Here is a 24,664-nt window from a genome sequence, read left to right on the forward strand (position 1 = left end):
GGGCTCCAACCTTCCCGCCTCAGGGGGCGGCGCTGAGGCTTGGAGCATTCGGCCAGCCCCTGGGCTGGGTGCCACGGTGGGAGCGTGTGAGGGAAATCCCACGGGTTCCCCTTCACCGATTCAGGGGGCCTCTGGTCAGAGGTAGGGTGACCAGATAGCAACTGTGAAAAACCGGGACGGGATGAATAGGCACCTAGATAAGAAAAAGTCCCCAAAACCCAGGCCTCTCAACTCTGAGGCACAGAGATGAAGTGACAGTGACATCAGTGAACAATTAATTATTTATATCAGGTGGCGTGGTTTCAGGAAGGGAGATTGGGAGAACCTCTGCCTTAGAATAGCTCTTGGGGACTAGGTCACCTCCCTTTCCCTGAGAGTGAGGAGACCTGGGTTCAAGTGTCTGCTCCAGCACAGGGATTCAGATAGAGATTTCTGCATCACTAGTGAATGCCCTGATCACTGGGCTAATGTGTATGGGGGCCACTTTAATAGTTTTGTGAATGTCGCCTAAATGTTGGAGTTAGGTGTCCAAGTCCCCTTGTGAATTTAGTACAAAAAACCAATATTTCATTGTGAAAATGTCAAAATGATCTATTTTGACATTTCTGGGGGAGGAAATATTATTTTTACCAAAACAATTTTGCATATTTGTGTTGATTTTGGCTAATGTTTTGATCTTCCTGAATCTGCATTCTTTGATGAAAAAAGTATTGGCCAAAAGATTGTACCCAGCTCTAATCACATCTCTTCACACCCCTGACCAATGTAGCTATGCCGGCTTAACCTGTCATGTAGAAATGGAGTATGTCTACGCTACAGCTGCTACAGCAGCACAGCTATGGGGCTGCAGTTGTGCTGCTATGGCATAGGTGCTTTCTAGATCAACAGAAGGGGTTATTCTGTCACTAGGGCTTGGCTGCTGCAGCAGGGTGTGAAAACACACCTCTGCAGCGCTGCAAAAAGCCCCAGTGTAATCCGCTGGGAGAGTTTTCTCCCAGCGCTGGCGCGCCTAGTGTAATCCACTTCTCCAAGAGGCAGTAGCTAGCCTCTGTACCTGGGGTTAGGTCGACCTGTGGTTGTCAGAGAATAAAACTTTAACAAGCCCGTTAATTGGTATTTAAAGGTGCCAATGAGAGGTGAGTCAATCACTGCCTTTCTAGCTACTTTCCTATATAAAAAGGATCAAAATGATGATGATAGAAGGAGAGAATTCAGGATAATAGTCCTCCCTTTGCCTACAGTCATGTGTTCTTGACTGTTGAAAAGCTGTTGATTTTATTTGTCCCCTTGATGAAAAATGTATTTGAACTTCAGAAACAAGAAGGGCTGGGAAAACCTTCATTTAAAAAGTGGCCTTGAGAATTGGGATATGGCTCAGGAACTTGAACTGGCTACTACCACTGATCAAGTTGCTGAAGGTAGGAAACAAATGCTCAGCATCTCATTTATGTAAATATGATCTCTTGCATTTTTCTATATGATGTTTCTTGTACTCAAAGAATAAGATAACTAGTTATTATTACTTCAGTGACTATGCAAGCCAGTAAATGTAGCTGTTACATGAGTCGAGTAGTTCTAGACTTCCTCATTAGAACCTGTCATATGAGATGCTGGGCATCTGTGAATTATTGGGGATGACAGGTGTGGTTGGTTTTCTTTACTTGGCTGGAGTAATCCATGAAAGTTTATTTTAAAAAAGTTGCTGGAAATAAAGTTATTTGAATTAATTTAATGTTAATTGTATTTTAAGGGAGTTTATTAGATATTTGAGCTTGTGGGTTCAAAGAGGGGACCCGCAGGTATTCTCCCCCCACCCTAACCCTTAGGGTAGGATTCCTTCTCGCTGCCACCAGTCAGGTTAACGTGTCTGACGCACGGCCTGTCCCCCAAGCTTCCCCTGGGGAACCCAGATTCAAATCCCTTGAATCTCTACACACAGGGAAGCAGCCCACTTCCCCCCTCCCTCTCCTGCTCTCTCTCTGCTTGGAGACAACCCTTGTCTCCACCGAGTGGCGCCTAGCTTCCTTCCCCTGAATCCACAGGTAAGGAACTTAACCAAGTCCTGAACTTAAAAGAGTTTATTAAAAGAATAAAAGAAAGAAGAGAAAAAATACACAATCTCTATGAATCCAAGATAGACATTCATAGGGTCTAATCTTATTAATCCCTGGAGAAATTTCTCCCTTTTCCTCAGTACAAACAATACAGGCAAAATTACAAATAATCAATGCAAACACACAGAATTTCAGACACAGGATTCTTATATGAAATTACCCAGTACTTCTAATACTCACTAGCTTGAATAGAAGAAATTAGTTCAGAAAGATGAGCAGACTTGGTTAAGCGTCTGGTCTGGTGTAGGTCCAGACGGCTAAGAACCCAGAACAAAGAACACAGAGACCCAAGTTCCCGCTCTCTGGGATTTTCAAATTCTCTTCCCTGATTGGTCCTTTGGTCAGGTGTTTCACCAGGTCTGTGTTAACCCTTTACAGGTAGACCTTAACCCTTAACTAACTACTTATGACACTTGTTCTCAAAGAATAAGATAACTAGTTATTGTTACTTCAGTGACTATGCAAGCCAGTAAATGTAGCTGTTACATGAGTCGAGTAGTTCTAGACTTCCTCATTAGAACCTGTCATATGAGATGCTGGGCATCTGTGAATTATTGGGGATGACAGGTGTGGTTGGTTTTCTTTACTTGGCTGGAGTAATCCATGAAAGTTTATTTTAAAAAAGTTGCTGGAAATAAAGTTATTTGAATTAATTTAATGTTAATTGTATTTTAAGGGAGTTTATTAGATACTATAGCGTAGACCAAACATTTTGTTTTCATTTTATATTTTGTAAAATCTCTTATGTTGTCTCATGACTGTCTTCATATTAATATCTAAATAACTATGAACCTTCCTATGTAATTTGTGTCGGACAATCAATAAGGAAACTGGTTACCCTATCTTTATTATCCCATTTGTACAGAGATATATAGGTAACTAAAGCCTGTAGAGGAAATGTGTTGTTACATACTTCCAGGTAGCAACAAATTTAATTCCTTGAACTTGGATGGATAAGAAAACAAAATACTTAAAGGACAACAATTATCTAAATCCATTAGCTAAGTGAAGTTCCTGGAGACTGAGGAGAAACCTCAGGACTAAATATTATTACCACAAGAGCTGGTACTTCCAAGTCCTTTCTCAACAGTGATTTTCTGTATCACCTTGGGCAAATCACTTCACTGTCCTGTGCCTCCGTTTCCCCACTGTGAAGCAGAGATGATACTTCATTCTTACAACCCATATGAAAGATATCTAATGTTTGTACAGAGTTTTCATTATTAAAACAATATAAGCAGTAAGCTACAAAATCCTCTCTAGAATTAGTCTTATCTGAACAGAAACTCTACTGCAGCCTTAACTATGGAGTAGCATCTGCTCTCCTTAAAGCTGACACCCACAGCTAAAGTCTAGTCAGTTATCTATCACTGTAACAATGACCTTTAGAACACAGCTTAACTTCACTAGACTCTGGGAATCTCTACCAGCCGTACTGCTGTGGATCTAGCTCCTTTGGTGGGAGCATTAGCATACATATGGCATAAGCAGCTGCTGGCACTTTACCACCATGTATTGTGTTGGCCTCCTTGCAGCAGGATTAGACAAGACACTGGTGTGGGGTTTTTTTGGGTGGGGGTATGGGTGGTTTGTTTTTTAGGTTTTAAACATTTTACTCTAGCATGTATCTAAACAGGTGTTTCCACCATTGCTACTAATAGTGGAGCTGTTGCCCAAAAAAGTCTGGTGTAAGCATTTTTCGTAAGCTTCTTTTCCATTTTGCCCACATGCACCGCCTGAAAAAATATCTGCTAATTTGATGGCCTATCTTAATTTGACTTTGTCTTGTGAGGTAAAAGGCTTTTCAGTATCTAAGCTTCGTAGCACACCCTAGAGCGTGTATGTGAGTGTGCGCGCATGAGCTTCCCTACATCACTGAATGGGGTGTAGTGAGGAATAACAAATAGCTTGTAAACTACATGGAAATGGAGTGAAAATGTGTATTCCTTGTCTGATATTGCTGTGTTCAGAGCCAGGGGTGGCTCTAAAAACAAGCTGGTGCCTAGGGCGGCAAAATCTAGGGGGCGGCAAAAGGCTGGGGCCGCGAGCCGAGGAGCGGCCCGTCCCCTGCAGCCGGGGGGGAGCGGCAGGCTGGGCCGACGGACCTGCCGCAGTCATGCCTGCGGGAGGTCCACCGGAGCCCCAGGACTACTGGACCTGCCGCAGGCATGACTGCGGAGGGGTCGCTTGTCCCGCGGCGGCTGGACCTCCTGCAGGCATGACTGCGGCAGCTCAAGCGGAGCCCCCGGACCCGCGAACCATCCGCAGCCGCGGGAGGTCCAGCCGAGTCACGCGGGACCAGCGGTCCCTCTGCAGTCATGCCCGCGGGAGGTCCGCTGCTCCCGCGGCTCCGGGGCGCCTCCCGCGCATGACTGCTTGGGGCGGCCAAAAAGGTAGAGCCGCCCCTGTTCAGAGCTCCCTATCTATGGAGAGTGGGTCTTTGTAGGTATACTTTCCAAGTGCTGTAGGGAACGTCATCTTTCAGGATACTTTATTTGTAGCTGCATGGGAGCTGGGGTCTTCTAAAACTAACTAAATTGAGGAAGTGACAATTATGTTCAAGTATCCAAAGAGATGTAAAGACTACGGAGAGAAGGAATTTCTTCAGGATGCTTCAAGGAAGAAGGTAGGAGAAATAATATGAAATTAAGGAAAGATAAAACTTGGCTGAATACCAACAAACCTTTCTTTGAGTTGAGTATCAGAGGGGTAGCCGTGTTAGTCTGGATCTGTAAAAGCAACAAAGAATCCTGTGGCACCTTATAGACTAACAGACATTCTGCAGCATGAGCTTTCGTGGGTGAATACCCACTTCTTCAGATGCAAGTGAGTTGCTTTGAGTTGAAGCGTTTTTAGGAGTGTGTTGGAGCTTAGTTCCCTTCAGTGACTAGTAGGTACTCCTTGAGCTCTGATACTTAATGTTGATATGTTGCTTGCAAGCGTTGACCTGTCTGTGGCTCTGAGGTACAGCAGGGTGTCTGCAAAGTATAATAATCCCCAAGAAGCATATTACAGTAGCAATAACAGATGAGCACTGTGTAACTAGTGGCAACCTAGAATTCTCTGTCATCATTGGTAGGATGACTCCAGGTGGTGCACCTGCCTGATGCCTTAGCCTCACTAGCTCTGCTGAAGCAAGTTTGATTGATGGGTGTGATATGTTCCTGATTTTTAGGTGGTTTGTTTTTTGTTTTTGTCTTTGCCTGTGGACCAGGTATGGAAAAAAATCTCAGCAAATACTTTCTACATGAGCCATACAAGCATCGTTGGAGCAACTCTGTCACAGGAGAAGCAGTCCAGCCCCCTCTACCTAAGGAGCAAGATGGCAAGTGATGACTATGGGTTGTGTAGAGTAGGAATATGGACAGGGTTTCCTACACAGCATGGCTTATGTGGCTGGGTTGGCTAAGTTAACGAGGGTGGGCAGGGTAGAAGGATACTGTGGAGTCATGCACTAGCTAGTGCCATGATACTCAGGCTGAGGCTTGGGAGCTGCAAGTGTCTCTTTAATATGTCTCCTGGAGTTCTTTGCAGCACATATTAAAACACTGATTTAATAATTAAATCAATCAGGATGCTTTTCCTGTGTTGTTAACCAGTTATAGAATAGTCATTTTGCTGTGATTCTTTACTATTTTTAATAATCAATGACTTCACATGACTGTGACTCTTTTCGGTTATGTTGGTTGCTAATGTGGCTCCTGAACCACTGAAATTTGAGTATCACGGAGCTAGTGCATATGTACACCATGCTCCCTCGTGCATGGAATGTCAGATTTGATTAAGTGTGTGACAGTTGCCTTCTGGTGGCTGCACCCTATTGAGTAAAGTCCCAGTACTGTAGCTCATAGGGAGTCTCCTCTAGTTTGTGATAGGACGATAGTTTTGAAGTTGGATATGCTGTTGCCTAATGAGCTGTCCAAAGGAGCTAAGCAGCTTACAAAGGGGAGGAGGGGGGAACCCCATGCAACTAACTTCAACAAAAGCACAACTTTGCTGAAGTGATCTATCACCTTTGTTTCCACAGAATCTGATGTGCAGCCACACTTGTGGATGTGGGTGAACCCCAACCTGGTTTGCCCCATAACAGGGTACCTCAATAAGGGAGTCCCAGGAAAACCAGTGCATTTGGTAGCTCCTGCACCCAAGGCAGCTGTTACAAAACTCACTTCAGTAAAACCAAGGCCCCCAGTAGCTGCTGCCCTACAGACTTCCTCTGGACAATGTGTTTCAGTGCCTCTAGTAACTGCTGCACCCAAGGTCGCCACTAGAAAATATAGTTCAGTAAAGGCAGTGGCTCTCATCACTACTCTGCAGACTTCTCCTGTAGCCTCTGTTTCCATACCCCCATTGGCTGCTTCTGATGCTGTGAGCCTGCAGGCTTCCACATTCAAGAATGTTCCCAGAAAACCAGTGTTCCCTATATTATTGGCAGCTGTTGCACCAAAGGTTTCTACTCCCGTAAAACCTGTACCCCCAGTAGCTGCTGCATCCAAGGCTTCTAATAGAAAACATGCTTCAGGAAAGACAGTGCCCCCAGTAGCTGACACTATGCAGGTTTGCGCACACACACCAGGAAAAAACATGTCCCTGGAAGCTGCAGCACTTGTGGACTCCTATCAAAAGCCCGTCTTAATTGCCTACAAGCAACTCTGTCCCAAGGAAGAGGTACTACTGTGCTCCAGCGAAGCAAAGGTATGTTTAGATAGAAATTCAGTGCACATTAAGCCCATGTTGCTTACTGTTATTTTGGAGGCTGCTGGCTCCTGATCTCACTAGCAGCAGCATCAGAGGCGCTAGTGGTAGCACAGCTGTACAGTTGAGAGGGCGTGAACAATAGGAGATCAAGCTCCTGCATTAAGAATCTCTTGCTCTTAAAGTTCAGTCTTTTATTCCAGTGTTGTGACAGGCTCTGTCTTGACTGATTTGTGTCACTGTAGGTGTTAAGTGAGGAGGAGGTCTCTTCCACTTGTAACTATTTCTGAAACTTGTCAGAGTGCTGAGAACAGAAGATAGGTGGTCTCTTCTGTGATGCAGATGTATCAATAGATAAAGGTGCAAATGGAACTCGAGCACTAGACCTCGTGATCAAATGCCCAGCCAGCCCTCTACCTGGGAATTGAAGGAGTATGCCAAGAACTGTACAAAGCTCCTAGCTTGCTGGTCTCCTATCTCATAGACTTAGGACTTGCTATAGTGAATTCATCCTTTGGGTTTAGTTTGACTCTGACAGCCCCCTGCTTTAACAAAGCTGATCAGCAGTGCAGTACTTTTTTTGGAGGGGATGGGGACTAGAGAGGAAATTCCTTCCTGATCCCTGTAGCAATCTTATCTCCTGAAACGGGTGTGGGTTACATCTGTCTCATGATTATTTGAAAGGCACTTACTGACCTCATGGGGCCCAGAGTTGGATGGATGCTGAAGTGTGGGCAAGAAATCAGGGAGGTCTCTGCACTTCATGCAGCTTTCAGAAGGGAAAGGGCAAATGACTGGTAGACTCAGATTCTGATACTTTATCCCAAGCTGGGAAGGTGTGCATGTTTTTGACCTCCACCATTTCATTAGTGAGGAATCTCAAATTTTAAGTGATCATGTAGAAACTGAGGGAAGGGAAGGGACAGGACACGTGAGGAACTCTGTTAGTTCAAGGGACACAAGCAGCCAATATCTCTCCCCATACTGTAGCTGTGGGATGACATCACTGATCAACTGCAGGAGTCTATGGTTGGTGAGCTCCTGCCAGTCAGAACACAGTATCAGCAACTTACGATCGGAGTATTCATTTTTGTTATCTTATCCTTCAAGTTGCAGCCAGGGTACAGCCATTAGATTCTTGGCCAAAGGCTGCATTGGAAACTTGCCTTGTCTACAGTGGCCTCGTCTCCTCTTGCGCCCCCACCCCCATATCCCATTAAAACTTCCCACTTGCTAACAAGTGCAGATGCTAGAGTTGTACCTCTCAGGTGCCCCATCTTACAGGGAAGCTAGCCAGCTTGGTGTCTTTATATTCTTGATACTTCCATACTGGCTATGATGGACAATAAAACCTGTCCATCTTGGGTTCAGTCTTCACCACAAAACTACTCACTCTTCCTCTTACTTTTGCAGTGCTGAGATTGGTATGATCTATGACTCCTACAGCCCTTGTGACCTGGATGACTTGACACCTGCCCTTCATCTCTTCTTTTCGCTAAACGATGCTGACTTCAAAATGGCCTTTGCCAGCAAGAGGCTAGTGAAGATGGGCTTTGCGTAGAAAGCCACCCAACTTTCTTCTCACTCTCATATGGCAAACAAGTCAACTGCCACTTGAGTGCAGTCATATTAGATCTTAAACACATCAGGCCTCTATGGCCTGACTTACCTTCCCCTCTGCACCCCCCTTCTTCCCCCTCCCCCACACCCTGCCCCCCTTTTCCACAGAAATAGTGGGCTCCTACTGACTTCAATGGGTGTTGGCGGTGCTGGACACCTGTTCCAGACTGTATTTCAGGGCAGGTCTGAATAGTTTTGGTTTTGTTAAATCTGTGCCAACATAGTTAAAAGGATTTGACACCCTAATGTGTACACATCTAAAAATCTATTTGTTTTGACTTAGCAGTAGTAAAACACTAGTGTGTTGAACTGATCTAACCTGTGGCGGTTTTTTGTTTTTGTTTTTTCCCCCCAAGGTGATCTAGTTAAATTGGTGCCAAAACTGATGTAAACAAGCCCCAGGTAGTCCTTCTACCTGTTCTCTCTTAGGGAGGGAAGCTGCCACTGTACTGGCTGGCACTACAGGCCTGAGCCTACAGTAGGAATCAAATAAAACTTTTTTTTAAAACATCACTTTAAAATAAAGCTTAAGTCTGCATCATGTATGAACTTGCCAGGCATCTATTAAAACTTCCCTTTCCTTTCAATGCTGTATTTCTAATTCTTTAAGCATTCCTTTCTGCAGCCTTTATTCTTGTATCCCTCTCTGGTTCCATCCAACCAAACTCAAAGTGCTTTTGTTACAAATGTCAAGTCTTTCACCTCTGGCATAAGAAGTGTCACCTCTGTGCCTTATCTGTAAGCTGGAGTAAAAGTGACTTGTCTGACATCATACAAGAAGTCTCTGGCAGAGCTAGAAATAGAACCCAAGTGTCCAGATATTTGGACCTGTTGGCTAAGCACAGGACTTTGGCTCTACCTCTTGAAGGGTAGTTGCTTGTGAGGTTGTTAGTCACTAGATCCAGTCTAGGCGTGCAGTAACATGACTAGCTAAACAAATCAAACCTCTAGCATCAGCAAATATGGTCTTTGCCAAGGACATGAAGTAGTCTGTAACCCCCACCCCAGCATTGTAGAACTACCAGCTACATGATCAGAATAGGGGAATTTGCCTTCCTTGGCCATGCTGGAGGCAGGATATAGGAATAGATGGCATATTGGTTTATTTTAATAGTAAATTTGTAAGTGTTTCTTCCCCCCACCCCCCCATTGGAAAGAGGATCAACCTCTACCTGCTGGCACTCAAAGTAATATTAGCCACTTTCTGCTAAGCAAGCATTTTTGTGAGAAGGGTGCTAAAAGAAGGGAAGAGCTTCTCCACATACCCTCCCCTCTGACTTCTGCTGTTCTTCTTGCATGCATCTGAGTGGAGTAGAAACCACCCCTCCTGTAGTGACTGCTTGCTCAGTGTGCCCACAACTCTTGGGCAGATTTAAGAGGCAAAACTTTACTTTGAATAGGCTTTCAAGGTCCTCCTGTTCTAGAGCATTGGTCAAGCTCATTCTCATGGCTCAGTCAACTGAAAATCAGTTTCCTGCTGACAAGCATGACCGTGTGAGCACTCTCCCTTATGGCATGAGTGTGAATTGCTCATGCTCCTCTCTCTAGTTTGTGAGGTCTGCCTGACTGTTGAAACAGTTACTTGTTGTTACATAACATCCAGTTTCAGCTGTACCAGTAAACATTTTGCTTGCAAGACCTTACAGCAGGGAATAAGAGGGACCTATCCTAGACTAAAAACAGTTCACCTTTACTGTCATGTGCTCACTGGGGACTGAAAGCATGATCCTCTCTAGTAAATAGCAGTTAAGTGTTCACTGGACTCCTAAAAGATGAGTGGTGGCAGTGGGAGAACAGAAATTGTCAGATTATACATGGAGGGGATTAAGTCTACCGTGGAAGTGCTTCTGTTGGAAAGGATTTCACTTGTGGGGCACTAGGAAGTGCAAGTGTCTTAGTTACATGGGAGGCCTTATTTCTGATACCTTAAACCTCTCTAATCTAATTAAATCACACTTTACAACTCACTGACTACAAATTTTAGCAGGTTACAAATAGGGGTAGCATCTGATGTTAGCCTATTAGTAGGTATTACAGGTAAACAACCTAGGCACCTGTTGGACTCTGAACCATTTATTAAAATGTTATAAATGAAATCTTCAAATAAGTGATGTTTTCTCTAGTTTAAGTGGCTGCTGTCTGATTAAAAAATAGTTCCTGCTGTGTTACTACCAGCAGAGATCAAACTAACCCAGTCTTCTTCCTGTATTGTTTGCTTTCTGCCTTTCTTCGGGCAGGCATTTAGCACCAGCTGTTTATAGGCAGTGCCACTATGTAGACTAGATATATGGCAGAGAGCTGGGGTTTTATGATCCATTCTGCCCTGGTTAGAGGAAGCAGCAGTTTTCATGTTAAATAAGACAGTGTAAAGAATCACAGCTGCCAGAGGTGTTTAGTTAAAAATAAAATTTGTACTGCTTTATAATGAAGTCTTTTTAAAACAAAAACTTTAGAAATACCAGGAATGGAATGTCTGGTCCCTGCTGAAAGTGTGTGTGTGTGTGTGTCAGGCGATCTGTGTTAGAGCTATCACCTTGTCGAGCAGGGGAGAGACTTTAGCAAAGACATAATTTCTCCCCAGCATTCATTAGGCTTTGGAATTAGATAGCTAAACACGGGACAAACTCCCTTTCCCCTCACTTGCTAGAGCTTTTTTGCTCATGTCACATCATTGGTTCCCTATGTGAGACAAGATCTGTTTCTCTGTTTAAATAACAGAATTCTGCCTCTATCTTCAAGAGGCAGGAGAAAAACAACCCAGTTTTCACCTTATCCCCTCCCACTCCATTTAGTATTATCTTTGTGTCTCCGACCGCTGGCATTGAAGAGCAGTTTTGTTTGTTGTAGTTTTTTGTGTTTTTTTTTAAGGGGGCTAGTTAGCTGGAACTTCAGTAAAATAAAATGACAATGTCTTTGGGATCTTTAAATGGCTGCAATGGAATGTCTAAACTCTGCTCTAGATCTTACTGTCTGCTTCATTTTCATTTTTTTTTAAATGTAGTTCAGCAGCCCTTAGTGCTTTTTACCTTCAGCATACTTTACACAACATTAAGTGCAGAATGAGAATAAGGAATTGAAAAAGTACAAAAATTCAATTGACTTTTCCCTGTCGTCTTGTACAGAGGAAAGGGAACATTTTGCACAGAAGCAGCTGAGAAATTGCTGTTAGAGTAAAGGCCCTCAGATTCCCAAGATTATGCTAAAGCTTCCTGCAATCTTCCCTCAAACAAAACCAACTCTGACCATCGTCAGCCAATGGATCATGGATGGGATAGCCACTCAAACTGCTGAAAGGGGGAAAGTTAGAAATAAAAAGGACCAGATTTTCCTACTACCCTATACTCTCCAGCTGAAATTCCCTCTTGAAGTATATGAGACAAAGCCTGCCCCGAGCAAGCCCTTGAGCGGGGAGACAGGTCTGATCCAGCTCCCTCTGATTAGTGGTCTGATTCCCTAGAGTTTCCATTCACTTCTAGGGCTCCCTTCTGCAATTGCTTAGAAGCTGACTGTAGTAGAAGGGGAGGACATAAGCCTGCTTGGGAGCCATGTGGTCCTTATTTCAGAGGCAGCAGGGATCAGAGACTGAACAAAGATTGCATCTGTTCTGCAACGAGAGAGAAAAAGAAAGGTAGTTTGATGGCTGAGCCTGGGCCATGATCCAGGCTCTGGGTACTGGCTCTGCGGCCTCAAAGGGTTAATCAGCATTCCACCACCATTGCTATCAGTGTCCTGCTCTCAGGATCACTCAGCCACCAATGTGAGCTTGTCCCAAAAACTTAATACTTCCATTCTGATTTTAATTGGCCAAGTGTGTTATTCGGTATCAGCTGGAGGATAAATTTCTTACGCAGCCAGGAGAATAACCCTGCTTATAGTTGAATTTCTCTCAAGTACTTATCTTCAAAAAGGAGCTAGATAGATTCATGGAAGATAGGTTTATCAATGGCTATGAGCCAGGATGGGCAGGAATGGTGGCCCTAGCCTCTGTTTGCCAAAAGCTGGGATTAGGGAACAGGGCATGGATCACTTGATGATAACATGTCTCAATTCCCTTGGAGGCACCTGCCATTGGCCACTGTCAGAAGACAGGATACTGGGCTTGATGGCCATACTGGGTCACACCAAAGGTCCATTCTTACGTTGTTTTTTAATGTGCCTCCAGGCTCCTAAGCTTGTCCCCCCACACCCATGTGCAGATCTCATGCATCCTTGTTAAAATTGGCTGGCCAGAGCTATAAGGACAGCACCACTTAAGGCTGTCTGGGTCTCTTGTTCTAAAGCATGGGAATGGTCCCTTTCACCGACCTAGGCAATTGCAGACCTGGACTCCAAAGTGCAACCCACCCAGTCATCCTCAGCAACCAGTAACACCCTCAGCAACTTGTGAAGTAACTCACTCAGTGCTGGAAATAAGAGATGTGAGGTTACTAATTTTTCCGTGCATGAAGTTTCAAGGCAGGGGGGAGGAGGAATAATTTTCAGAGAGGAGTGACCAGGAGCATTTCTATCATTCAAAAGATGGGGGGGAACCTCTCCCCCACTTTTCTCCTCTGGCCTATGTTACCACTAAATGAGGCAGAGCGCCACCCTTACTTGCAAGGGCTCCACCCTAGAAGACCTATCTTCTTCAGCCATCCAGTCTAGCCCCCTGTATTTTCTCCTTCCTCTGGTCTGTCCACACCCTTATTACCTCTACAGCTCTGTTGCTAGTGTAACCTCAAAACAAGTCTTGGGAGACCCTGCTTTCCAGCACCACTCATCCTAGCTCCAAAGCCTCAGCAGGGGCTACTGTTTCTTGGTATGTACCTGGTTTGTTCAAGCTCTGGCTCACTAAGTCAAGGGCCTCCTCAGATAGAGCCCGTACCTCTTCCTGGAACTTTCTGCACCCTTCTGGTGTCAGCTTCCACAGGCGTGACTTGCGATTGCCCTCGTTGCACACAAAGTGGGAGGTTTTTTCAAAGCTGCTACTGAAGCACAGATTGTGACGAATGGAGTTTTTCCAGCCATCTGGGGCTGTCTGGAAAAAGGGAAAGTGCTGCCTGCAGAGAGAGGAGAAGAAGAGCACATCTGGGTTCACAAGCAGTGCAAGCCCCGAGCACAGGATTGGCTACACTGGCCACTCTAGTCATGAGGTCAATGTTTCTTGTCACAACCAGAGTGCACCTGATCATTTGTGCAACATACATGGATGTAAGAAGAGAGATTCCTCCCAAGCCCCTGTACCCTTAGGCTTGGCTGGACCAGTTGAACAAAGTAATGTTAAGAGGCAACAGGCCAGAACTAAAACTCCAAGTCTGAATACTCCTGAACTTGGGCATTTAAATAAAAAATCCATGTAATCTCTAATGGGAACAGAAGTGGAGTGACTTGCCTAGTGTCTCATGGTGAGTCAGTAGTACAGCTGATAATAGAACCCAGGAGTCCTGACCTCCAGTTCCCTCCCCTAGCAAAAGCTAGGACAGTTTTGTACCCATGCCCCTTAAAACTCCCCCTATCCCAGCATGGGGGAGTTGGAGGGCTGTGGGTACCGTGTGAATTGGTAGATCTGCTGCACAGTCAGGCTGCCTTCTGCATTGTTACGCAGGGCCAGGGTGATGAGGATGCAGTAATTAAGGGGGGGGCGGGGCCATCCCCCTTTGATTTTGGTGCTCGCCTGCAGGATGTACTTGAGCTTTTTGCTCTGACATCTGGGGACCTTTGGTTTCCGGAGTGCCAGAATAGCCTTAGATTTTGGAGTCTCCATTTTCTGAGGGAGTGAGATGTCCACCGATGAGGCATCTTCATCCTCTGTGAACTAGGGAGAAGAGGGGTAGAAGAGCTGGGTTAGGCCTGCATGGAGTCAACCGTGAGTAGATATGATGCGTCTGGGAAGATGCACATCAGCGGCTTGTGTGTAATGAGTTTGGGCCTCAGTCTAGTTCCCAGTGGTGATGTGTCCCCATCACAAATGAGTGCTAGCTGACCCATTTCTATCTGTTTCAGCAGAAGGGTCATGGTGATGGTAAATGAGCTCCTCCCCTCATGTCAGGCCTGAGGTACATACTGCTACCTGTGCTATCCCGGTTCTGTGGATAGGAAGGACTCCAGTTTCCAGTCCAGCATCTTGTACCTTCTGCCAGCCATAATTTGGGCTGAATCTATGCATTCACTTCTGCTGCTCATAAAACAGGGCATGAGCAAGTTTAGTGCTATCTTGGGATGCATCAATCACAGAGACCAAGCGACTCAAAGCATGTAATGCCCAGCACTGTCCACACAGCTTCCCCTCTGCCACATACCTTCTCTGCCTCACTGGATGATGACAGCAGATCCTCCTCAGAACAGTCAAGGTTGGAGTAATTCAAGGAAGGGCTTGGAGAAGAAAACCCTGGTGCAGTAGCAGCTACTGAGAATGCTGGGCTACTGGGTCCTGGCATGTCCACACTGGGACAGCCGGCAATGGGGCAAACCAGATTGGGGTTCACCCACATCCACAGATGGGGCTGCACATTAAATTCTGCTGAGAGAGAAGAAGCCAAATCACTCTAGGGGCACCATCTGAGGGCCTCTGCAACAGACAGGACTCTTGCCTCCTGGGAACAAGGCTGGGCTAAGGCTAATTAGGATGTAGATCCAAAATCTCAGGAATCTCCTAGCCCTAAGGCTCCATGCTGTCCACGTCTCTCCCCCCCCTCCCCAGCATTTATCTCACAACAAAATTGATTGGTTTTTCCCTCCTGTCCTGTGGCCCCTCACACCACCAGGTCTTGTCCCTTGCTCACCCTGCGAGTTTTAACATCCCTTCCCCTGCCAGCAGCACCGGAGTTGCCTGCACTCCCACTACCCAAGAATCACCCTGAGCTACTGGTCTGGCAGCATCCAGTGGAGAAAGGAGTACATAATACTCCCCTCAGAGCTGACCTAAGCACCTCTGACCCTTGGAGAAGATCAGACCCAGATGTGCTCTCTGTCACTGGTCCATCTCTCTGTAACAGGAAGAACGAATGCCCCTTTACCTATGCATCTGCTTATGGCACTATCCCTTTCCCCCAGGGCAATACCCTGCACATGGCTCACCACGAGGCTGTGTGGATGGGAGTGTCTCAGACAGTTCCTTGTGGAGTGAATTCCTGCGCACCTGTCGCTCACACTGCCACTTCAGCATGTGATGGTTCAGTTTTTCATCTGCAGCTGGTGGGAAATGGAAGTTCAGAGACAATATGGTGAATTGACAGCACTTACACCCATCTCCCTCCTCTTCTCCACCCCCTTTCTCCTCTGAGCATCAGGGCTTTGAGACACATCCTCAGTCTAATTTAGGTTGGGAAAAAGGCCTTTTTTCTGCATCATGATGGGTCACCCAGTTTGGGCTACACAAGTTGCTCTCAACCTTTCCAGGCTACTGTACCCCTTTCAGAAGTTTGATTTGTCTTGCGTACCCCTCCAGCTTTCACCTCACTTAAAAGTGACTTGCTTACAAAATGAGACATGAGAATACAAAAGTGTCACAGTACACTATTGCTGAACAATTGCTTACTTTCTCATTTTTACTACATAACTGTAAATCATTTGGCATATACACATTGTACTTAATTTCAGCGTATAGTATATAGAGCAGTATAAACAAGTCATTGTCTGTATGAAATTTTAGTTTGTACTGACTTCACTAGTGCTTAAACCAAAACACCTGGTAAAAAAGGGACCCTCTCCAGCCCAGTGAAAATGAGTGAGTGAGGGTGGGAGATAGCGAGTGACAGAGCAGAGGGAGAATGGGGAGAACGAGGTAGGGCCTAGGAGAATGGGTGGGGCAAGGGTGTTCAGTTTTGTGTGATTAGAAAGTTGGCAACCCTATAGCCTGTTGTAAAACTAGGGAAATAGCTAAATGAGTTGATGTACGCCCTGGAAGATCTCTGCATATTCCCAGGGGTACCCCTGGTTGAGAACCAGTGGGCTACACACGTCAAAACCCTCATCCTGCAGTTGGACCCCTGCAGAATGGGGACCTGTGTGGGCCTAAGGGTCAGATTCCAGGCCTAGAGCCTAAGATTGTGACTATAAGGTTGTTAAGGAGATGGCAGTCCCAGCATTTCCCTAGTATAGTCCAAAGCCCTACAATCCATGTACTAAAATATCATAAGAATTCTTTGAAAGTGGCCCACCACTGGAGAGATTTAGAATTAGACTGTCTAAAGCAGCAAATCATAGCGACAACGGTAGAGCTGAACATGAACTAGACAGGACATAATAGAAATGTTCTGTTTTTTTTCCCCATTCATAGAGTCAAAGGCCAGAGGGGGCACTGTAATTATCTAGTCTCACCTCCTGCATAATTCAGGCCATTGAACTTCCCCCCAAATTATTCCTGTTTATACTATATCTTTTATCAAAACATTTTCTGTGATAGTTTCACAATGTTGAACTAGAATCATGAACAATCACATGTATCCAGCACTGGAATCTGCTGTAGCCCAGTCAGTGCTGCTAGTTCTATCACATGCCAATATGTTTTCTGGAGTGCTCTCTGGAGATTTTTATTTCATTGAGCCAGTCTTGCCAGCTCTCTTTAGGATCCCCCCAATATCAGAGTACCTGTCAGTTATTTACAGTTTAATCTCCAGAGTCTCCTAAATTTGCATACATTTTGACATTCATAGAAGAGAAAGTTCTAATTTAGCAGCATTTAAAGTCTTTGATAGCAAGACAAGATATGTTTTTTAATGAATTTCCAGGCTAGATCCGATTTCTATCTCCAGCCATCAGAGAGTCTTCTTTTCACCTGGAAGTTTCACAGCCAAGGACATACACATAACCAAACCATCCAGAACCCAAGCCTCTCAGAACTCCTTACCGTGAGGAAACTGATCAGTGGTGGTGGTTAGCTTGAGCTTCTCCTCCATATCCCAGTCCTCAAGGCCACTTTTTAAATGCAGGTTTTCCCAAAAGGTTTTGTTTTGAAAATTCAAATACATTTTCTTATAATCTGCAAAATACTGCTGTATACCCAGAATGTTGGAGGAAGGACACAGAGAGTTAACCTGCTAACTTTTAACTCTCCAGTTCTGGTCCATGTGATTTGATCTCACTTTATATATATATATTTAAAAAAAAAAAAAAAAAAGGAGAAAGAGAGAGAGAGAGCATGAGAGAGATTTGACCAGGTGAATTAAAGACCTCTGTTTCACACTTTTAAATACCCATTAAAGACCTTTCTAGGGACTGGATGATTAGTATCAATGAAGCAAGCAATCTACTTGAAAATAAAAGAGATATCACCCGAAGGGCTTTTTTTTTGTCTGTCCATTTAATCTAAATTCTTGATAAGTGCTCAGGTGAGCAGAGCTTTATCCTAACATTTCTAGAAAAATAGGTGTAAAGGAATAGATTTGCAACTGTTTGTAATATAGGATCATCCATAGGTTTGTGGCCTTTATGGTCTGAGAAACTCAAATACTTTTTGGAGGACATATAGGGACTTTGAGGTTAGTTAGCTCAGTAGACACAGAAAAGCTCTGCCTCTCCTCATTTTTGGACAGTTTAATTTCTTCTCTTCTTCTCCCACCTCTTGTTCTTTTTCACTCTCTTTTTCTCCTCTTCAGTCCCAATTTCTTCTCCTTTCCATTTCCCTCCCAGTCTCTTATTCTTAATCCAGCTCCTTCCCTGCCAACAACTTGCTGCTCAGCTTCCCTCTCACCCTTCTCTCCACACCTCCAAGATAAACTGAACATACTTCCTTGTAACCTCATTTTGCTGCCAGCCCACCAGCAGATGGAGCACAGCTGGGGAATGAAACTGAGCAGGCTCTTGTCAGGTTCACTTTGCTGCTCTGCTCCATGCCTGAGCTAGGCAAGAGCTGTGGTACACATCAATGTGTGAAAGATTCTCCTCTTGGCCTCACTTTGCTACAAATGTCTTTCTAGATGAGCAGAGCAAGGCATAAACAGACCAAGCAATTGCTTAGGGTGCCAAGCAGTTCAAGGGGGCCCCCCTATTAATTATTAGTATGTGTTGTGTGGGCAGGGGCAAAAATATTCCTGCTTAGGGGCCCCCAATGGGCAGCACCAGCACTGAATTGAGGAGGGTGAGTGAGGAATAATAATGCTTGATATTTATACATACCTCTACATCTTCAAAGCTCTGCACGAGAGTTAAGGTTTGGATCCTCAAAAGTATTTAGGTACCAAACTCTAACTGAAATTCTGGAACTTTTGAGAATCTGTGCCTAACACACTAATTTCTGTCAGATCCTATCATCACCGAATGGGGTCACTACAGAGTGAGGGGAGTCTTTGTACCCTGTTATTGTAGGGTTGCTCCTGGGCTCTGCATCCTGTTTGCTGTTGTAGGGTTGCTCTTGGTCCTCCAGGGCAGCACTACAAAAGCAGGAGATGTAAAATTACAATCTAGCTTCACTAGTGCAGAATTACACAGACTCTCATTGGGCACATGGGGACCCTTTCTAGTGTCTCTTTGACATGGAGTTTGGATAATATTTTTTTAAAATCTCCCTACCTGGTCATGTGATGCGATGGTGCTGTGTGCCAGCAAAGGCCAGTGGACAGAGGTAGGAACTGGTTCTGGTGGAAACATTGGAAATGTTGAAATGTTGAAATGTTATTTGCTAGGAGGGATCAGCATAACTAAATTATCAAGCAAGTCCCAGAAAGTAACAACATTAGCACAAAAGTGCCTGCTAAAGAAGATGTGGATGTGTGTGTATTGTGTATCTTTTCCAAACTGCCACTGAAAAGTGAAGAATACACTTGTCGCTTAATTTACTCCTTTTGTTGCTTGTAATTGTATCACATACACCTGGCTCCTCACCCAATCTGTGGTGTAAACTATGCAATTCAGATGTTTATCATGGTTTAACTTAATCCTCCTCACACACTCACACCCAGTGGCCTCTATGATCAGGAAGGGGGAGATTTATCTCACAGATGAAGACCCAACAGGGGAAAGTCCAGCATGCAGTTAGTTTCCAGGCACACTACACATGTTGACGGTGTTGTAAACAATTGTAACTTTCTCACTTGGGTGTGAAAAAAACACACACAGACCCCAAGCACTGCAAGTTTCAGCGCTGTACAGTGCCAGTGTACACAGTGCACCAGCACTGGGAGCTATTCCCCTTGTAGAGGTGATTTTTTTTATAGCTGTGCCACGACTACCCAAGCCACGTTAAAGCCGTGGCAGCGCTTTAACATTGCAAGTCAAGATATGCCCTTAGTTACAGCTACAGTTTGGAGGGAGGCTCACGGCCAGCCTGCAGCTAAGTGATGGAACTAAATTGATTATTTTGGGCAATTAAAAAAAAAATTGTGCCCTGGTATTGGGACAATCTCAGATTGAAAGCAAGTCTCCGACCAAACTTTTGTGAAGAAGAACAGATACTCCATTCATGTTAGGCTTTCCTTTGTGATGGAGGTTTGGGATATGTTTTACAGGTATATACCATTTAAAGCAGGGTCCATAGGTCAGACACCTCTGTGATGTCTGTCGAGGCAACACGTTCCCCACTGGGGAGCATTTGAACCTTTTGAAACAAAATGCTGCAGCATGAGGCAGAAACCAAAGCAGACCAACTGAGGAGTTCTTTTAAGGAGAAACTCACATTTTATTGACATTATATTGTCAACCTTGCAGGATAAAGGAAAGAGAAGCCCCTTGCAGAGGATGAAGTCTTTGGGTTATACAAAAATGATCTATTGATGCCCATGGGAGAGCATTTAAACAGAGAAAATGATGGAAAAGAGAAAAAGCCCCCAAAAACCCAATCTACAAACAAAGTCCACTCACATGCACAAAAAGGAGCAGTGAAAGGCCTCTTGGCTCCTCCAGGATCCCATTATAAGAGCAGGAGATGTAAGATTACAATTTAGCTTCCTATATGGTAGCCCATCACTACATCTGAGCATCATACAGACAAAAGGCACCAACATAAACCGGGACATGTAAATTAATAACAAGCCTTGAAGGCACTGGAGGAAACAGGCAGCTCCAAACCCACCAGAAGTAAACTCAGAAGATCCACTCCATCCTGGATCCTGAACCAACAGGAGCTTTAGCTTCTAGCACAACCACCTACCCCCCTTATCACACTCAATGTGAGACCGTGGCAAGAATCCTTGTAGAATGGGAAATGCAAGAAGTGGGTGAGGCATCCATCACCACCAATCTCCTTGTGAGTGTTTTACCCCCCTGACTGTACATGACAGTCTATGTTCTTGGAAACTAAATGGACTCTGAGTTCTGAGACCAAGTGCACACCAGAATCCAAGTCAGTTCACTGCAGCTACACTGGCATCTGGCAGGGAGAGGACTCCCTTAATCTGCTAGGAATAAAGTAGAGGAGATCTTGAACATGAGGGGAAGGTGCGGAGAAAGTAGATACAGCCCATGGCATCTGCATTTCATTGTTATGCTCAATAAGATGAGGACAGAACACATGTTCTTCAGGGAGTGAATGATACAAGGGAAATCCCATACATCCTGTGGCTCCAGGCACCACAAGGGTTAACTTTGGGAGTTGCAGAGGATGAATAACATTTATAACTGGGAATTAGTTCCTATATTCTAGTCTAACATCTGTAGTATGCAAAGTCATGGAAAAAATCTTAAAGAGAGAATGGTTCCGGGAGCATGAGGCCGCAACTGGGATAGATTACAGCATGGATTTACGAAGGTAGATCGTGCCAAACCAACTTGATCTCCTTCTTTGAGAGAGTAACAGATTTTTTAGACAAGAAAAATCACGGATCTCATATATCTGGATTTCAGTAAGGCGTTTGATACGGTACCCGCATGAAAATTACTGGTTAAAATGGGAAGATGGAGAGATCGTGAAAATCCAGAGGTGGGATAGGAGCTGGTTAAAGGAGAGGACAGAGGAGTTAGTATGAAAGGAAGGGGGTCCTGGAGTTACCAGTGGAGTTCCTCAAGGCTCTCTTTTTTTTCGTTTTTTTTTATTCAATCTATTTATTGACCTGGGAACCGAGAGAGGAGTAGAGTGGGCTGATAAAGTTTGGATGACAGATATTCTCCAGGGAGATTTGATGACCTTGTAAACTGGGAGTATAGTAACAGGATGAAATTCAAGTAGTGAGAAGTAAGGTTATTAGGGATGGATGTCTAACAAGAACTTTAGTAGTTAGCTGGGGACGCACCAGTTGGAAGTAACGGAGGAGGAGAAGGACCTAGAGTCCTGGGTTGATGAAGATGATGACTATGAGCAGCAGTATGTGGTGTTTAAAAAAAAAGCTAATGCGGTCTTGGGTTGCATTAGGCGAGGTATTAGTATAGGGAGGTGAGGGTCCTAGGAGTTATATATAGGGCGCTGGTGAGACATACATTTGGAGTGTTGTGCAGTTTTGGTCTCCCATGTTTAAGAAGGATGAATTCAAACTAGAACAGGTACAAAGAAGGGCCACTAGAATGATCCGAGAATGGAAGGCCTTTCGTATGAAAAAGGAGACTTGAGGAGCTTTTTTTTTTTTCCTTAAAAGAAAAGAAGGATGAGAGATGATTACACTAAATAAATATATCATATCATAAATACCAGGGAGGAGAAGAAAGAATTATTATCAGCTCTAATGTGACGACGAGGACGGAACGGATATATAAACTCTCAGTCAGAAATTCAGACACCATCAGGGGAGTGCAATACTGGAACAGTCCCGAGGAAAAAACAGTGGCGAAGGACTCCACGACTTTAAGATTTAAGCTAGATAAGTTTATGGAGGATGGTATGATAGGATATAACGGGCTTAGTCAATAGGTCAATTATGTGCCTGGTATGATAACTTTTTTCCCAGAGGGTTTTGGCTGAGTCTCTGCCCATGCTGCTCGGGTTTCAGCTGCCGCATATTTTTGGGGGAAGAAGAATTTTCCTCCAAGATTGGGGCTGGCCCTGGGAGGTTTTTTTTGCCTCCCTCCATGCATGGGGCAGGGTTTTGCTAATGGTGGGTGGATGATGCTGTGGCCTGCATCTTGCAGGAGGTCAGACTAGATGATCATAATGGTCCCTTCTGATCTTGAATTCTATGATTAAACTGCCTCCAGCCGGCACACCAGATCAAACCTATCTGGCCTGGAGTCCTGGCCAGTGACAATAGCTTCAGAGGAAAGAATTCCCCTTAATGTGTCTGACAACGAAGAAGCTAGTTATCATGCAGTGGTATCCAATGATGTCTGGGGAGAGGGAATTTCTTTTACATCTTAACTGGTTAGAATTTCATGCCTGGAAGTGCATGGACAGATTACTCTTGTAACTTTGGTAGCAAAATATAACAGGAAGCAAATTAAACTGGCGTCTCAGACAGGGCCTGGGAAAAGTTCAGGAGGAGCAAAGCCATTAATTAAATGGAGGTTACCATATTAAAGTGACCTGCAAGGAGGGAGGGGGAAAAAAGTGGATTTGTGCCCTTGGTTTTGATTCTTTAAGATTCATAAAGTAGACTTGAAAGTTTGTAGGGTTTTCATTTTTAATTCTGCTTGGTTTCATTGTTAGGAATCTCAGGAATGTCAAGCTGGTTAGTCCATGTTTTTGCTGGAGATCTCTTTGGAAGAGTCAGAGGTGTGCCCTGACAGCTATCTCCGCCTTTCACCGAAGGGGTTTAGGAGCTGAAACTTTAACAAAGGCACTGTTTCTCCCAAGTGTCTGAGTCTAAACAGGTGTTAAGAAAAACAAAAACTGGAATTTGAATGAGTCTGAATTGAATCCCTTCCCCCCAAATTGAAATCCTTTGACATGTGACTGGTTAAGGCCTTGTCTACACAAAAAGGGTGTGTTGCTTTAAATATATCAGCATAGTTAAAATTATACAAGGCTTCTTTCAAGTTTCATCAGCTGGGGTCCAGCTGGGACACATTGATACTAGTATAAGTGCTTATACCATTACAGGTTATTCTTATATGGAAGGGGGAATAAGTTATACCAGCATAAGGTACCTTTATACTCGTAAAACTTCATCCATCTGGGGGCTTGTACCAGTATAACTATTTTAGTTAAAATCCATAACTGAATAGTTATACCATGACAAGGTGTAGACAAGGTATCACAGTCCATCTTGATCTGCAGTCATTCACAGAGTCCTCCAGGACAAACAGGGCAGTCAAGACCTGAGTTTCTAATGTAAAAGGAAGAAGAAAAATCTATGTGTGGGAAACTGTCCAGACCTTTTCCTTCCATCAGAAAGAAGCCAAAAAAACCCAAACGGGCCCAGTCTTGTGTGTTCATTTGCATGTCATTGACAGTGTGGTACTGTCTCCACAGGAGAAGCAACTGTCTCTGAGTTTCTGGTCACCATCCGGCTTCACTTGCGCCCTGTGATTGCCAGCACAGCAATGAAGCCTGCGGAGAGCAGAGCAGTGATCACTACCATGACCCCATTGAACGAGATGTCCACAGCTGTGTTCTTGTAAGCCATTCCTGAGGAGAAAACATCCGACACCCATAAGTCAAGGGGAAATAGAGCAGACCTTTCCCCACCACTATCCCCCTTATTCAGTATGGACCCGGAACAGTGGCCCACCTCTTCTACTGGAGCTCTAGCCCTGGAGAGCGTGACACTGTGGAATAGGCAATGGAGCAATGGAGTCTGAGACTGTGCCATGGCTCATGGATATACACATACAAATGAAGACTCTTGTATCTGAGTCAGAGAAGGCCTATGGCTTTGCTCTGGACGTGCTGGAATCAATTACCACGTTCTTCCCTTTGATGCAAGGCAACTGTCTGTCCGTCCTTTTCTTAGTAACTCATCCAGATAAAGGCAGGGGTCTTTAGTGTGATAGACAAAGTGGCATCACTTATACTCCAGAGTGACCATGGTGACAGTGTTGCGTGTGGATCTAGAAGGGTCCTTTTTGGGGATGGAGTAAGAAATGCTGCAGAAGAAGAAAATGCAGTTGAGAGACCACCTGCAAACACCACTCCAGGTGGCTTCCTGGATTTTTTCCTAAGAGCCACGGAGCCAGTGAGAACCAGGTTTGTGACCTGATAAGCACCCAGTCTTGTCAATGTGAACCCTCCATTGCTGTCCATTAGTTTGACCTGGTCATGCCTGCCACAGCATGGGCGCACAGTGAAGTGGCTGAAATCTGGTGTGGGGAGGGAAGGAGTGTTTAGAATCCAGGGATTTCTGTGTGATCTTGGGAGGAGGCCAAACCCTTATAAAGCTGGTGTGCAGAATTTTGCACAGATTCAGAGTGGCCTGGCTTCCTGGTCCACTGGAGCTCACCAAAGCTGCTCAGTGAGT

The 24,664-nt window shown here is 44.7% G+C and overlaps 3 protein-coding genes across 20 annotated transcripts in view; 2 read left to right on the plus strand and 1 right to left on the minus strand.

Annotated features, from left to right (window-relative positions):
* The first annotated feature begins 4 nt into the window (after positions 1-4).
* On the plus strand, positions 5-24,137 carry LOC120375888. 5 transcript variants are annotated; one of them, XM_039496906.1, is made up of 5 exons: positions 5-141; positions 1,315-1,418; positions 5,329-5,439; positions 6,142-6,809; positions 20,052-20,767. In XM_039496906.1, exons 2-5 carry the CDS (start codon positions 1,370-1,372, stop codon positions 20,115-20,117), a joined length of 894 nt encoding a protein of 297 aa, XP_039352840.1. In that variant the 5' UTR covers positions 5-141; positions 1,315-1,369; the 3' UTR covers positions 20,118-20,767. The 5 variants fall into 5 exon arrangements, with proteins under 5 accessions (XP_039352840.1, XP_039352838.1, XP_039352837.1 ...); XM_039496904.1 differs by lacking the exons at positions 5-141; positions 20,052-20,767 and adding an exon at positions 23,680-24,137 and having other exon boundaries at positions 1,163-1,418; XM_039496903.1 differs by lacking the exon at positions 5-141 and having other exon boundaries at positions 1,163-1,418.
* FOXR1 (forkhead box R1) lies at positions 7,091-17,490 on the minus strand. 8 transcript variants are annotated; one of them, XM_039496900.1, is made up of 6 exons: positions 17,257-17,458; positions 15,486-15,599; positions 14,708-14,928; positions 13,958-14,223; positions 13,236-13,468; positions 7,091-7,113 (listed from the first exon to the last, which is right to left on the minus strand). In XM_039496900.1, exons 1-6 carry the CDS (start codon positions 17,375-17,377, stop codon positions 7,106-7,108), a joined length of 963 nt encoding a protein of 320 aa, XP_039352834.1. In that variant the 5' UTR covers positions 17,378-17,458; the 3' UTR covers positions 7,091-7,105. The 8 variants fall into 8 exon arrangements, with proteins under 8 accessions (XP_039352834.1, XP_039352830.1, XP_039352833.1 ...); XM_039496896.1 differs by lacking the exon at positions 7,091-7,113 and adding an exon at positions 7,130-7,850 and having other exon boundaries at positions 13,294-13,468; positions 17,257-17,490; XM_039496899.1 differs by lacking the exon at positions 7,091-7,113 and adding an exon at positions 7,689-7,850 and having other exon boundaries at positions 17,257-17,490.
* A 186-nt stretch (positions 24,138-24,323) lies between the features above and the next one.
* BCL9L (BCL9 like) overlaps positions 24,324-24,664 on the plus strand; it is a 130,875-nt gene continuing 130,534 nt past the window's right edge. For all 7 annotated transcript variants that reach the window (XM_039496454.1, XM_039496448.1, XM_039496455.1 and 4 more), the window contains exon 1: positions 24,324-24,393. The gene's annotated coding sequence lies outside the window, so the exon portion shown is untranslated. The remainder of the gene's footprint in view (positions 24,394-24,664) is intronic.

This window comes from Mauremys reevesii, linkage group 12 (assembly GCF_016161935.1).
Source record: "Mauremys reevesii isolate NIE-2019 linkage group 12, ASM1616193v1, whole genome shotgun sequence".
In the NCBI taxonomy this organism is placed as follows: Eukaryota; Metazoa; Chordata; order Testudines; family Geoemydidae; genus Mauremys; species Mauremys reevesii.